Source organism: Canis lupus, chromosome 18 (genome assembly GCF_048164855.1).
Source record: "Canis lupus baileyi chromosome 18, mCanLup2.hap1, whole genome shotgun sequence".
Lineage (NCBI taxonomy): Eukaryota > Metazoa > Chordata > Mammalia > Carnivora > Canidae > Canis > Canis lupus.
In genome coordinates, this window is record NC_132855.1 from 15,629,890 (window position 1) to 15,643,858 (window position 13,969).

Genomic DNA, 13,969 nt, shown 5'->3' on the forward strand with positions numbered 1-13,969 from the left:
CTCATTCCTTTGGGTTCTAATTGCACCTAAAGGGTACTTCTGTTAGCATACCAAACTTTCTATTATCGGTTCTCTGCTTGTCTCTCCCATTAGTCCAAGAGCTCCACAGGAGCCATGACAGTCTTTATATCTAATATGTCTACTGAATAAAAAATGAACAAAGGTATGGTCTACTCAGATGAAAAAGAGCAACAGTCTTACTTTCCTTGTTCTAAAAATATTTTGGTTAACACAGTTCAAGATCACATATGCTTTCTTTTGGGCAGGTGTAAAAAGAAAACCTTTTTCAAGACCCAACCTTTATTCATATACAGGACTATAATTTTTTCATTATATCTGAAAGCAAGATAATCAAAACAGACAAGCAAATGACTTTTACACTTGATCTTAATTCAATTGCTCTTTCCAGTATGTAAAAATCTTTCAGCATATTGAAATGTTCAGTGTATTAACTATCTTTCCCATTTTCCAAAGGCCCACCTGAAGCTACATAAGTTTACTATTTAGAATTGCTTAGCCCTACTTGTGACACTGAAAATACAGGTTTACTCAGTATTCATTGCTAACTAGCTATCAGTTTAGCAAGGCACAAAATTCTAACTTGAATATCATTTCCTTCAGATCTTTAGGAAATTTTTCCATTGTCCTCTAATATCCAAAGATTTTGCTTATAAGTTAAAATGCTTTCTTGATTTATCTTTCTTGTGTAGCTTTTTAAAAATTTCACAATAATGTATCTGAAAGTGCTTCTTTTTCTCACTTATTGTGCTCACATCAAACAGGCTCCTTTAATAATCATAACTGTAATACATTTCCTTGAAAGCCCTGCCTCCATTGGTCTTCTTGCATCTTCACAATGCCCTCCCCAAGGTCACACCTTGTCTGATAACCCTGTCTTTATCAGAATCTGCAGTTCCTCTGAACTCTAACATCAATATCTCATTCATTCTCTGACTACCACCTTTTCTTACTCTAGCTCACTTGTTCTAGAACTCTCACTATGCTACTTCTTCAATCTTAAAACTTGTGATCCATTGAACCCATTAATTTTTCACCATGTATGAGTTTTCTCTAATCTTTATTTCTCTTCTTACCAGCTTAGATTTGGTAGTTGATTATTATAATCATTCTCACAAAAATATTTTGCTTCCAATTATCTGTTTCAAAGTCTCAGCCTTGACTTTAGTTGCTTGGATGCTAATAAACAAATCACTGCCAGAGAAAATCTAAGGATGTCTTGGTTTCACTTCAAAATTCAGGATCTGAAACTTCAAATGGGTACTCAGCATTACCTTATCCTTTCATGAGTTTGCTTTCTTATTTTCCAAAATACCAATGTCAAATGTTTTTTTCAAATATAGACACCATCAAAGTTCCTTTATCTTCCCACCAACAAATCTACAGAATCTCTCTGAATCTATATCCAATACCCCCTGTCACAGTAAACTTACAAAGGCCTATCCTTCAATCTACCCTGTCCCCATGCTCTACAATTCACATCCTTTCTCCTTCTCAAGGACTTCATTGCTTTGTGAGTCCCCTTCTTTTTCTTGATCATTAGCCTCTCCGACTGAATTTCATCTTATCAATTATTATTGAAGCATGTTCTTATTGTGCTCATTTTAAAACAAAACAAAACCCACAACTCTTTCCAATATATCTCGAATTTCTGAATTACTGAGTTTGGTTGTCTAATTCTTAGTGAAAATACCAGATACTAAAAACTTGCAACACTAGATACTCTCAATTTATCCTTGGATTAAACTGCTGCTCAGGCTGCACTAATTTGAGCTGAGACAGTATTATGTTTAGTAAATTGAGTTCATGACTATTTTTAAATCTCTATGAAACTTGTTACTTATAAATTGTAATTATATAACATTATAATTATAAAAATAAGCTAAAGAGACATTACTGAAGAAGTTGTCCTTGTGAATTCAGAAAAATTTCATTCGGGACTCAGCATCAGTAATGGCTATGCATCTCCTAAACAACTTACTTGATTTTATTCTTTGAACATTTTAAAAACTGGAACTAAAATGTCATCTTATTACTTTGAGTCTGCACCCTATCAACTGTACAATATATGTTTCTGAGTGTTAATCTTATTCATATCTTTATAAATTTCCTGCTCTTATTTTTTGTTTCTATTTATTTTCACCTTTCATATTTTAGAAACTTTTATTAACTATGTTTGATCTTTTAAGAAACAAGTAGAATAAGGCAAGGTACAAAAAGACATTATAGAGATAAAGACAAAATAGAAACAGAGGGGCACCTGGATGGCTCAGTTGGTTGAATATCTGGCTCTTGATTTCAGCTTGGGTCACAATCTCAGGGTCCTAAGATAGAGCCCCGAGTCAGACTCCATGCTCAGCGGGGTATCTGCTAAAGATTGTCTCCCTCTCTCTGCACACTGCCCCCCAGCTTGTGTGCGTGCACACACACTCTTTCTCTCTTTCTCAAATAAATAAATTTAAAAAACAAAACAACAAAAACAGAATAAAAAACACCAAGAAAAATATAGAGATAAAGAAGTAGGAGGGAGGAAGGAGAGAGAGATGGCAGTGTTTGTTTTATGAGGGAATAAGTTACTGGAAATGGTGCATAAGAAAGTGGCATATTTAGGCAATAGTATATTCCTTCTGAAATCCCAGTGTACTAAAATCAGTCAAAATAATCAAACTTCATGTACAAATATTTATAATTCTGATTATAGAAACATTTGATCTTATAAAACTTGACATTATTTTTATAACAACTTTACAGAGGTATAAGTGATAGACAAAAAAGCTGCATATAGTTAATGTATACAATTTGGTTAATCTGGACATGTGCAGATACTCATCAAACTATCACTACAATCAAGGTAACAAACAAAGCCATCATCCATCTTATTATTTTCAATTTAGGACTCTGGAAATCATTCTTAGAAATTTTTCTAGCAAAGAGTGTTTCTCCTAAGTATTTTCAAAGCTTTGTTTTTCCAAAATTCACAGAATAAACTCTAATTACACTGAAGCACTACTCTATTTTCTAAAAATAAAAACGTTTTCAGTTCCCCCAGAGAATGTGATTTCGTATTTTAGACAATGAGCTGCATTCGCTTTTCTCTTGTCTACTTTGGCTGATCTATAACTAATCAGAAGATTGAACTAACATTACCATCAGCACACTTTAAGGCCTGGTTAATTATCAGGCAGGTTTTAAAAAGAGATGAATATGTGGAGCCCACAGAAAATACTACCCAATATCCAAACACAACTCTATATGACTTACAAAGCACCTGTTTACTAGGAAAGAAATACTGAGTTCTTTCCATATGTAGGCTTTTTCTATTAATTCAGATTTCTAGACCAAAAACTATGTGCCTTTTACAAAAAAAATAAAGATGCCAAACACATACTGGGTACAAATTACTTCATTCCTTTTTGGAGATAAACACTCTGATACAGTAGAAGGGAGCACCAACATTTGCCTCAGCCCCAGAAAACTACTCTTCATACCTACCTCCATTTATCACCAGGGACATCTCCTAGGTAGAATTCTGTATGTCACTGAAGCCAAAAAAAACCTTCAGGGACTTGTAATAGCTGCCTTCAGGTTTCAGTTTACATAACTCATTTGGTTCCTTATTTAAAAAGTCCTATTCTATTCCATTACTTAGCCTGTCTGCCCATACTATGGCTATATGAAGGCACTGCCATATATCTGGATATTTGGTGAAATCATGGGCAATAGCAGCACTCTAAGAATCACCTTATCTATAAAAGAACAAATTAGCACATAAGTTATTCCCACTTATGTGGGACCAAGAATAACATTTTGCATTTTTTTTAAGATTTATTTATTTATTCATAAGAGAGAGAGAAGCAGAGACATACGCAGAGAGAGAAGCAGGCTCCTCGCAGGTACCCTGATGTGGGACTCGATCCCCAGACCCGGGATCATGCCCTGAGCCGAAGGCAGACACTCAACCACTGAGCCACCCAGGGATCCCACATTTTGCATTTTTTTAGTAATCTCCATTGGAGATTCATCACGCAGCACCATCAACTGAAGTCAAATATGTGTGTACAATTTCCCAAAGAATTGGCAACAATTTTTTAGTTTAAAGAGAACAGTTTAACAAAGAGAAATGTACTAAAATAATTCCATCATCCAACTGAAGATTAAAACTGAACAAAAGAAAATGGTGCCAATGCAAAAAGTACTGCAATCATGACCAATCAAAAAGACCATGAAAAGTACAGAATCTGCTCATTCTTTTAAGAATTATCTTTAATTTCTATGTCTTATTCTATAATTTTTAGTTGTATCCAAGTCTATTTCACCAGCCACCAATCTATACATTCCAGAACTGTAACATTGTTAGTTTCTAAAATAAGGATGTGTTTATATCCCTCCTGTTAACACCTTCATTTTTCAAAAGGGATATGTCCTTATTTTACTGTATCTTCTGATCATGCAAGAAATAACCAAGTAAAACTGCAAATACATAAAGTTTAAAGTGGAAACCCATTTTACAAACTACAGAGATTTTAAAATTGGAGTGTTCTCAAACTTTTTTAACATATAAATTTCAATATATGCATTTATTCATCCAAACCCCCTCCTAGCGTTCCTAAAATTTGTTAAACACTACTTTAATAATATTTAACTTTATTTCCATGTAGATGTATATAACTTGATGAGTTTAGCAACTTCAATACCCCACAAACATCAGAAGTGAGTTTTACATTGAGTACTTTCAATTATTATTCTCATGTGAAGCAACCAAATCAGTGAAGACTTACATCTGAAATTCAAACTTGAATACCTAATTACTATTTTTCATCCTACTGAGATTAGTGTCAGCAAAAGCTATTCACACTTCTGGATATATGAATATACATAAACACACAAATTAATTCCAGTTTCTAGAAGTTTCTAAAACCTAGTTCGTCATATACGTATCTCAACAATATTTTCAATTCTTCAATTGCTCTCTCAAACTCTAATGCCCAAAATCAAAGTTACATATCTTTAATAAAACAGGATCTTATTTTCATAACTTTTATGTTCTAAATACTTAATACCAGGGCCATTAGTTTTCAATATCTAACTAAACACACCCTTTGCAGAAATCCTTGATGTGATGATGACCTGTGATGTAGTGTCCTCAACAGAAAATCCCAAAAGAAATAATACCATGGTTTTACTTACGAGAGGTTTTTGAAGCAAGAAGAGTAACTCGGGAACCTCCTAAGAAGCGAAAACCCATTATATTCACCTGATCATCTTCTGACTGATTGGCAAAGCCTACAAAGAAAAGAAAAAAAAATCACCTTATATAACTGCGAAGAAAAACAATGTTTGAAATAGGAAGTTTCGTTGATGACAAGTATTTTTTATGTCACCAGTCGTGTTTAAAGCCCATGTATGAATTAAAATACATAAGCTGGTTTCCATGGTAATTCCCAATTGCTTAAATATCTCCCTCATAGTAACACTCTGAGATCATTTAATTTCCTTCCTTCTACCTGGTTCATTCTAGGTTTGAGGCAGGAAATATACAAGATTAACCTAAAATATCTGTAACACCAGAAAGCAAGGAAACTATCAGTGACTAATAGAGTAGAATGAAGTAAAAGCCAACTTAAAGAGATTACCAGCCAGAGAGAAAATATTTGAGTATCAAAAAAAGTGAAACACATCAAAAAAACTTAATGGCATGTGTTCATATTGATACCAGAAACAAGGCCAAGTGCTTACTAATGGAGGCTTCTAGAGAATCAACTCATTATTTTAAAAAAATAAGCCACCTGGTGGCTCAGAGGTTAAGTGTCTGCCTTTGGCTCAGGGCATGATCCCGGGGTCCTGAGATCAAGTCCCACTTCTGGCTCCTCACGGGAAGCCTGCTTCTCTCTCTGCCTATGCCTCTTCCTCTCTCTCTGTGTCTCTCATGAACAAATAAATAATGTCTTTAAAAAATTAAATTAAATTAAAATCAGTAAGACAAAAAAAACAAACATTTATTCAGATGATCCTTTCAAACTGTACCACACAGCCAAGAGTAGGTAAGGGGAAAGTTATCTCCATAGAAATAATATAGCAAAATATTGAAGAAAACTTGAAAGAAATCCATGTCATCATTTTTCAACTTTAATACATTTAAAGGATCTCAGCATTAAAATCAATGATCGTTACCATACAAAAAGAGAGAGAGAGAGAGAGAAATGTATAATATGTACTCCCTGCTGAAAGTATATACCACCAATCCATGGAAGTAGTGTGGCTAAAATAATCAATCCTGACTCTAATACCTTTAGATGCAACTACCAGTCAACAGGCAATAAAGTGGACAGAGAAAATATTAACCATCACAGGGATGTAAACAACAAAATTCAAAGTGCAGGAAACTCACAGGAAAAATCATCTTATTCTTTAATAAATCAACTGCAAATTAAAGAGAGAAAGAGTGAAACCTATAGAAAAAGAGGTATTGAAAAATTCATATCAGAAATTGCAATGAACCCTGACTCAAAAACAAATAAAAATTACAACACTGAAGACTTTCACTTCAGACCAAGATGAAGAAACCAGGGCCAAATTTACCCTTCTACTTATAACAACTAAAAAATGGAACAAAACATATGAAAGGTTTTTGAAGATACTGGAGATCAGGAAATGAACAACAGTGATCCCTGACAAAGAACAAAATTAGTCCTATGATTGCCCAGCCTATTGCCTAGAGAAAATTTCAAGCTGCAACACAGGGAGGGGAAACCCAGGCATTGCGCTCAAGCTGAGGAGACAGAGTCGGGAGTCTGGGAAGGCTAAAGTATCAAAAGTTCACAAGGCAGAGTATCAGAGAAGAGAGTGCTACAAAGAGAGAAAAAATATTTGAAAAAATAATGGCCAAAACATTTGCAAACTGAATGAAAATTATAAACTACAGATCAAAAAATCTTTACAAACCCCAAGCATAAGAAAAATAAAAACAAAACTAGTGGCGCTCAGTTCATGATTTCATGGGCAGTGAGATCAAGCCACAGGTCAGGTTCCAGACTTAGGGCGGGGAGTCTGCTTGAAGATTCTCTCTTTGTCCCTTCCCCAACTCGTGCTCATGCTCTCTCTCCCTCTCTCAAATAAACAAATCTAAAAAAAAAAAAAAAAAAAAGAAGAAAGAAAGAAAGAAAGGAAGGAAAGAAAGGATACCAAGGAACATCAAAATTAAACTTCTTAAAAAAAAAAAAATCTTAAAAGCAGCCAAAGGAAAAAGGCAAGTTACATACAGAAGAATCTAATATGTCTTGTTAATGAAATGGCAAAAAACAATGGAGCAATCTTTAAAACACTGAAAGAAAAACTGTTAACCTGCAATTCTTTACTCAATAAAAATATCTTTCAAAAAGATGAGAAAAATATTGTTTCAGACATACAAAAGCTGGAAAAAAATCAGTATCTCTGCACTAACAGAAATGTTAAAGAAGAATTTTTTTAAAAAAAAAAGTAAATGATACCAGATGGATATCTGGTTCTGCATAAAGGAATGAAGAGCAGTAGAAAAGGCAATTCTATGAGTAAATATATAATACTATTATCCTTATTATTAATCTCTCTTTAAAAGATAATCAACTATTTAAAGCAAAATTCCTAACAATGAATTATAAAATATGTGGATATAAAATATAAGACAACAATAGCACAAAGGCTGAAAGAGGAGAAATGGAAGTAGAATATTGTATGATTCTTATACTATATGTGAAGCACTATAATATCACCTAAAGATAGAATATGTATAAGCTAAATATGTACACTGTACCATGCATCCATGCATTTTTAATGGGGAAATATTGCCTCTAAGGGGGCAAAAACTGATTCATGTACCTCAAAAAATCTTACTCATTTAATCTATAAAAATAGATACTCATATAGTATATGAACAGATATACAGGATATCTGTGCTATTAAAAATTTATGGAGGGGCTAATTAGGAAAAAGTTATCTAAAAAAGGCTTTTGGGGGAGCAGTAATAAAAAAAAGATTGAGAAAAACTGCTATAAAACATTGCTTTACACATTGCTATTGGTCAAAGAAACAACTAAAATAACACTAGGTATAATACTGAATAATAAAACTAAAGAGATAAAATGGAGTCAAAAAATATACTGAATTCAAAGTATGAAGAAAAGACAAAACAAAAAAATGGAGCAAATAAAAATGAGAGAGCAACCATTTAAAACTAATAATACCAATAATCATATTAAAAGTCAATGGTCTAAACACCCCATCGAAAGGCAGATACTTTCAGATTGGATTTAAAAAGGCAAGACCCAATTATATGCTAATTATAAGAAACCTACTTTAAACATAAAGATGTAAATAAAAGTAAAAGAAGAAAATATACAACTCTTGTAACACCAGGCAAAAGGAAGTTGGGATACACACACACACACACACACACACACACACACACACCCCAAATAGATTTCAGAGCAAAGAATATTAACAAGGATAAAGGAACATTTCACTATAATCAAGAAAATATAACAATCCTAAACTTTTATGCACCTAAAACAAAGCCTTAAAATAACTGAAGCAGGGAACCCTGGGTGGCGCAGCAGTTTGGCGCCTGCCTTTGGCCCATGGCGCAATCCTGGAGACCCAGGATTGAGTCCCACGTCAGGCTCCCGGTGCACGGAGCCTGCTTCTCTCTCTGCCTGTGTCTCTGCCTCTCTCTCTCTCTCTCTGTGTGACTATCATAAATAAAATAAATAAATAAAATAATAAAATAAAATAAAATAAAATAAAATAAAATAAAATAAAATAAAATAAAATAACTAAAGCAAAACTAACAGATACACAAAAAGAGAAATAGATATTTTACAGCTAGAGATTCCAACACCCTAGTCTCAATAAATGACACAAGCAAACAGAAAATTAGTAAGAATATGGAAGATTAAAAATACTAACAGAAAACTTGCTTTAACTGACATCATGTAAAATCCCACCCCACTACGGCAGAAAATCCATTATTTCCAAATGCATGCAGAACATTTGTAAACACAGCCCTAACATTTATAAGATCAGACTTTAAATAAGTATCAATAAACTTAAGAGGATTAAAATCATACAAAGTATGCTCTCCTACCACAATGAAATTGAGTTACGAGTCAATAACAGAAAGATCTGTGGACACTCCCCAAGTGTTTGGAAACTATATACCATACCTCTAAATAACAAAAAAGAAATGAAAGGGGAAGTTTAAAAGTGTTTTAAACTGAATGAAAATGAAAACACAACATTTTATAATTCACAGGATGCAATTAAAGCAGTACTTAAAGGAAATTCTATATTAACCAACTACATTTTAAAAAGAATAACCACTGCTCTCACCTTAAGAAACTAGAAAAAGAGTAAATGAAACCCAAAGTAAGCAGAAGAAAGGAAAACCAGAAGAAAACAAAGAATAAAAAATGAAAAAAAAATTAATAAAACCAAAAGCTATTTTTTTGAAAAGACAGATAAAACAGATAAAATTCTCATCATTAGATCAGGTAGGAAAAAAAAAGACACAACTTACCAATACTATTTTTTTTTAAGAGAGAGAGAGCAGGGGAGGGACAGAAGGAAAGAGAGAGAGAATCTTAAGCAGGCTCCATGCCCAGCATGGGGCCCAAAGTGGGGCTCATTCTCCTGGCCCTGAGATCATGACCTGAGCCAAAATCAGGCCGGACACTTAATCAACTGGGCCACCCAGGCACCCCTACCACTACAATTAATGAGTGAGCTGTCATCACTACAGATATTAAAAGAATAATATAGAAATATTATGAACAATCTTATCCAATAAAATCAACAATTCAGATGAAATGGACACATTTCTTGAAAGACATAAACTCACAAGGCTCACTCACAATACGAAATAGATAACCTGAATAGTCTTCTATCTTCTGAAGAGATTGAATTTGTATTTAAAAAAATATATATATCTCATGGTGAAGACTTAGGTGTCTGGTAAATTCTACCAAATATTAAGCAAGAAATAATACCAGATCTACACACTCTTCAAAAAAATTTGAAAAGAAGAAAGTATCTCCCAACTCATTCTTTAAACTCCACAGTAATGACACATAATTGCATAGAAATAAAATTATAGATCAGGGTGCCTGGATAACTCAGGTCAGTTAAGCATCCCACTCTTGATTTTGGCCCAGGTCATGATTTCAGGGCCTTGAGAATGAGCCTCGCATCAGGCTCTCTACTCAGCAGGGAGTCTGCTTGAGATTCTCTTCTTCTCTCTCTTGCTCCCACTTGCATGTGTGCTCTAGCTCTCTCTCTCTCTCAAGTAAATAAACCTTTCTTAAAAAAGAAATAAAATTATAGATTAATATCCCTCATGAATACAGATGTAAAAATTCTAAACTAATTCTAGCAAATTGAACCAAATAGTATGTTGAAAGGATAACACAAATTTTAATGTGATTTATCTAAAAAATGCACAATTATGCTAACATCCAAAAATTAATCAATGTACACACTTATGAACATAGCATAATATATAAAGTTGTTGAATCACCATCTTGTACACCTGAAACTAATTGTGTCAACTATACTTTAAGAAAAGGCAAGGGGAACCTGGGTGGCTTAGTCAGTTAAGCATCTGCCTTCAGCTCCAGTCATGATCTCCTGGGATCAAGCCCCTCATTGGGCTCCTTGCTCAGCAGGGAGCCTGCTTCTCCTTCTCCTTCTGCCTCTCCCCACTGTTTGTGATCTCTCCTCTCCCTCTCAAATAAATAAATAGGATCTTTAAAAAATAAAAATAATTTTTTAATTTTAAAAGTCAAAAAAATATATCAGTGTAATCCACCTATAAACAGCCTAAAGAAGAAAGTGATATAAATATCTCAAATGATGCAGAAAAAGCATTGAAAAAAACAATATAAAACAAACTTTCAGCAAACTTGGTATAGAAGGGAACTTCCTCAAATGGTGTAGAACAGCTTCTAAACACACTTAATGGTGAAAGCCTGAATATCCAGTCTTGCCATTTCTATTCAACATTGTCCCAAAGGTTCTAGCCAAGATAAAAAGCTAGCAAGAAACAAACAGATCTCTAGATTGGAAAGGAAGAAGTAAAATTGTTTTCATTTGCAGATAACAAGCTTTATGCAGAAAATCTGAATAAATATACAAAAAGGCTAATAGGACCCATAAGCAGTTTAACAATGTGTTGCATGATACAAGATCGATACACAAAAACCAGTTGTGTTCCTATGTATAGGCATATCTCACAGATACTGTGGGCCTGGTTCCAAACCACCATAGTACACAGAATATTGCAATAAAGCAAGTCAAATGAAATTTTTGAAAGTATATAAAATTTATATACTATAGCCTACTAATTGTGCAATAACATTATGTCTAAAAACACAATGTATATACCTTAATTAAAAATATCTGATTGCTAAAAAATGCTAAACATCATTTGAGCTTTTAGTAAGTTGTGACTTTCTGCTGGTGGAGGGTCTTGCCTCAGTGTTGATGGCTGTTGACTGACCAACCAGGCTGCTGAAGGTTTGGACAGCTGTGACAATTTCTTAAAAAGACAACAATGAAGGCTGTCACATCCTTTCACAAAAGATTTCTCTGTAGCATGTGATGTTGCTTGATAGAATTTTTACCCACGATAGAATTTCTTTCAAAATTGGAGTCAATCCTCTCAAACTCTCTCTCCGCTTTATCAAGTAATTTTGTGTAATATTTTAAATCCTTTGTTATCATTTCAACAATCTTCACAACATCTTCACCAGGAACAGATTTCATCTCAAGAAACCACTTTCTTTGCTAATCAATAAGAAGCAACTTTTCATCCCTTATGATCTCTTTATTTTGAGATTGCCACAATTCAGCCACATCTTCAGGCTCCACTTCTAATTCTAGTTTTCTCTTGCTATTACTACTACATCTGCAGTTACTTTCTTCATTGAAGTCTTCAACCTCTGCAAGTCACCCATGAGGGCTGGAATCAACTTGTTCTAAACTGCTGCTCAAGTCGGTATCTTGACCTCTTTATAGGTATCATAATTGTTCTGGAATAGTGAATTCTTTCCAGAAGGTTTTCAACTTCTCCCAGATCCATCAGAGAAATCACTCTCTATAGCAGCTACAGCCTTAAGAAATGTATTTTTCTTTACTTTTTTTAAAAAAAGATTTTATGTATTTATTTGAGAAAGAGGAAGGGAGGGAGAGAAATGGAGAGAGAGAGAATGAGAAAGCACATGAGCAGGGGGAGGTAGAAGCAGACTCCCCACTGAGCAGGGAGCCTGATGTGGGGACTGATCCCAGGACACTGAGCAAAAGGTAGACGCTAACCAACTGAGCTACCCATGTGCCCCAAGAAATGTATTTTTTTAAATAATAAGACTTGAAAGGTGAAAGGACTCTTTGATTGATGGCTGCAGAACAAATATTGTGTTAGGCACAAAAAAATATTAATCTCATTGTCCATCTCCATTAGAGCTCTTAGGTGACCAGGTGCACTGTTAATAAGCAGTAATATTTTTTCAAAGGAATTTTTTTCTGAGCAGTAGTTCTCAACAGTGGGCTTAAAATATTAAGTTAACCATGTTGTAAAGAGATGTGCTGTCATCCAGGCTTTTTTGTTCCATGCATAGAACACAGGTACAGTAGACTTAGCAGAATTCTTAAGGGTCCTAGGATCTTTGGAACAGTAAGTAAACACTGGCTTCAACTTAATCACTAGGTGCATTAGCCCCGAACAAGAGTCAGCCTGTCTTATGAAACTTTGAAGCCAGGCACTGACTTCTCCTCTCTAGCTATAAAAGTCCTAGATGACATCTTTGTCCAATAGAAGGCTGTCTCATCTACACTGAAAATCACTTGTTTAGTATAGCCCCCTTTATTAATTATCTTTGCTAGTTCTTCTGGAAAACTTGCTGCAGTTCTACATCAGCCCTTGCTGCTTCCACTTTGCACATATATATTATGGAGATGACTTCTTTCCTTAAATCTCATGAACTAACCTCTGCTAAATCAAACTTTTCTTCTGCTGCCCCTCATCTCTCTCAGCCTTCATAGAATGGAAGAGGGTTAACTTGCCCCAGATTAAGTTTTGGCTTACGGGAATGTTATAGCTGGTTTGATCCTCTATCCAGACCACTCAAAGTTTCTCCATACCAGCAATAAAGATGTTTCACTTTCTTATCATTCATGTATTTACTGAAGTAGACTTTTAATTTTTCTTCAAGAACTTTTCCTTTGCATTCACAACGTAGCTACCCATTTGGTGCAAAAGGCCTAGCTTTTGACCTATCTCTGCTTTTGTGACTGCCTTCCTCCTTAAGCTTAATCATTTCTGATTTTTGGTTTAAAGTGAGAGACATGAGACTCTTTCACTTGAACATGTAGAGGCCATTGTAGGGTTATTAAAACTCCTAATTTAAATGCTGCTATGTCTCATGAAATAGGTAGACCTGAGGAAAGACACAGAGACGGGGGAATGGCCAGTCAGAACACACACAACATTTATCAATTAAGTTTACTATCTTATATAGGTGTGGTTCATGGTTACTATAATAGTAACATCAAAGATCACTGATCATACATCATCATAATAAATATAATAATAAAAATTTTCATTCACCAAAATGTGACACAGAGACATGAAGTGTGTAAATACTGTTGGAAAAATAGTGCCAATAGACCTGCTTGACCCACGGTTGCCACAAACTTTCAGTTTGTAAAAAAGGCAATATCTGCAAAGCGCAATAATTCAAAGCACAATAAAATGAGGTATGCCTGTACTAGAAAAGCACTATTTGAAACTGAAATAAAACAATATAATTTGGAATAGCATCAAAATATATTAAATACTTAGGGATAAATCTGACAAAAGATTTCTATGACCTGTACATTGAAAACTAGAAACCCTCACTGAGAAAAATGAAATAAGCCCTAAATA

General features: G+C 34.3%; 1 protein-coding gene across 18 annotated transcripts in view; it reads right to left on the bottom strand.

Moving 5' to 3' along the window:
• The window catches only part of BBS9 (Bardet-Biedl syndrome 9), a 432,524-nt gene that overhangs the window by 205,660 nt on the left and 212,895 nt on the right, over window positions 1-13,969 (bottom strand). For all 18 annotated transcript variants that reach the window (XR_012010672.1, XM_072783523.1, XM_072783520.1 and 15 more), the window contains one exon: window positions 5,206-5,301. Coding sequence is in view for 17 of the 18 variants with exons in the window: in XM_072783523.1 (XP_072639624.1) it covers window positions 5,206-5,301 (96 nt within the window). In the remaining variant the exon portion in view is untranslated. The remainder of the gene's footprint in view (window positions 1-5,205; window positions 5,302-13,969) is intronic.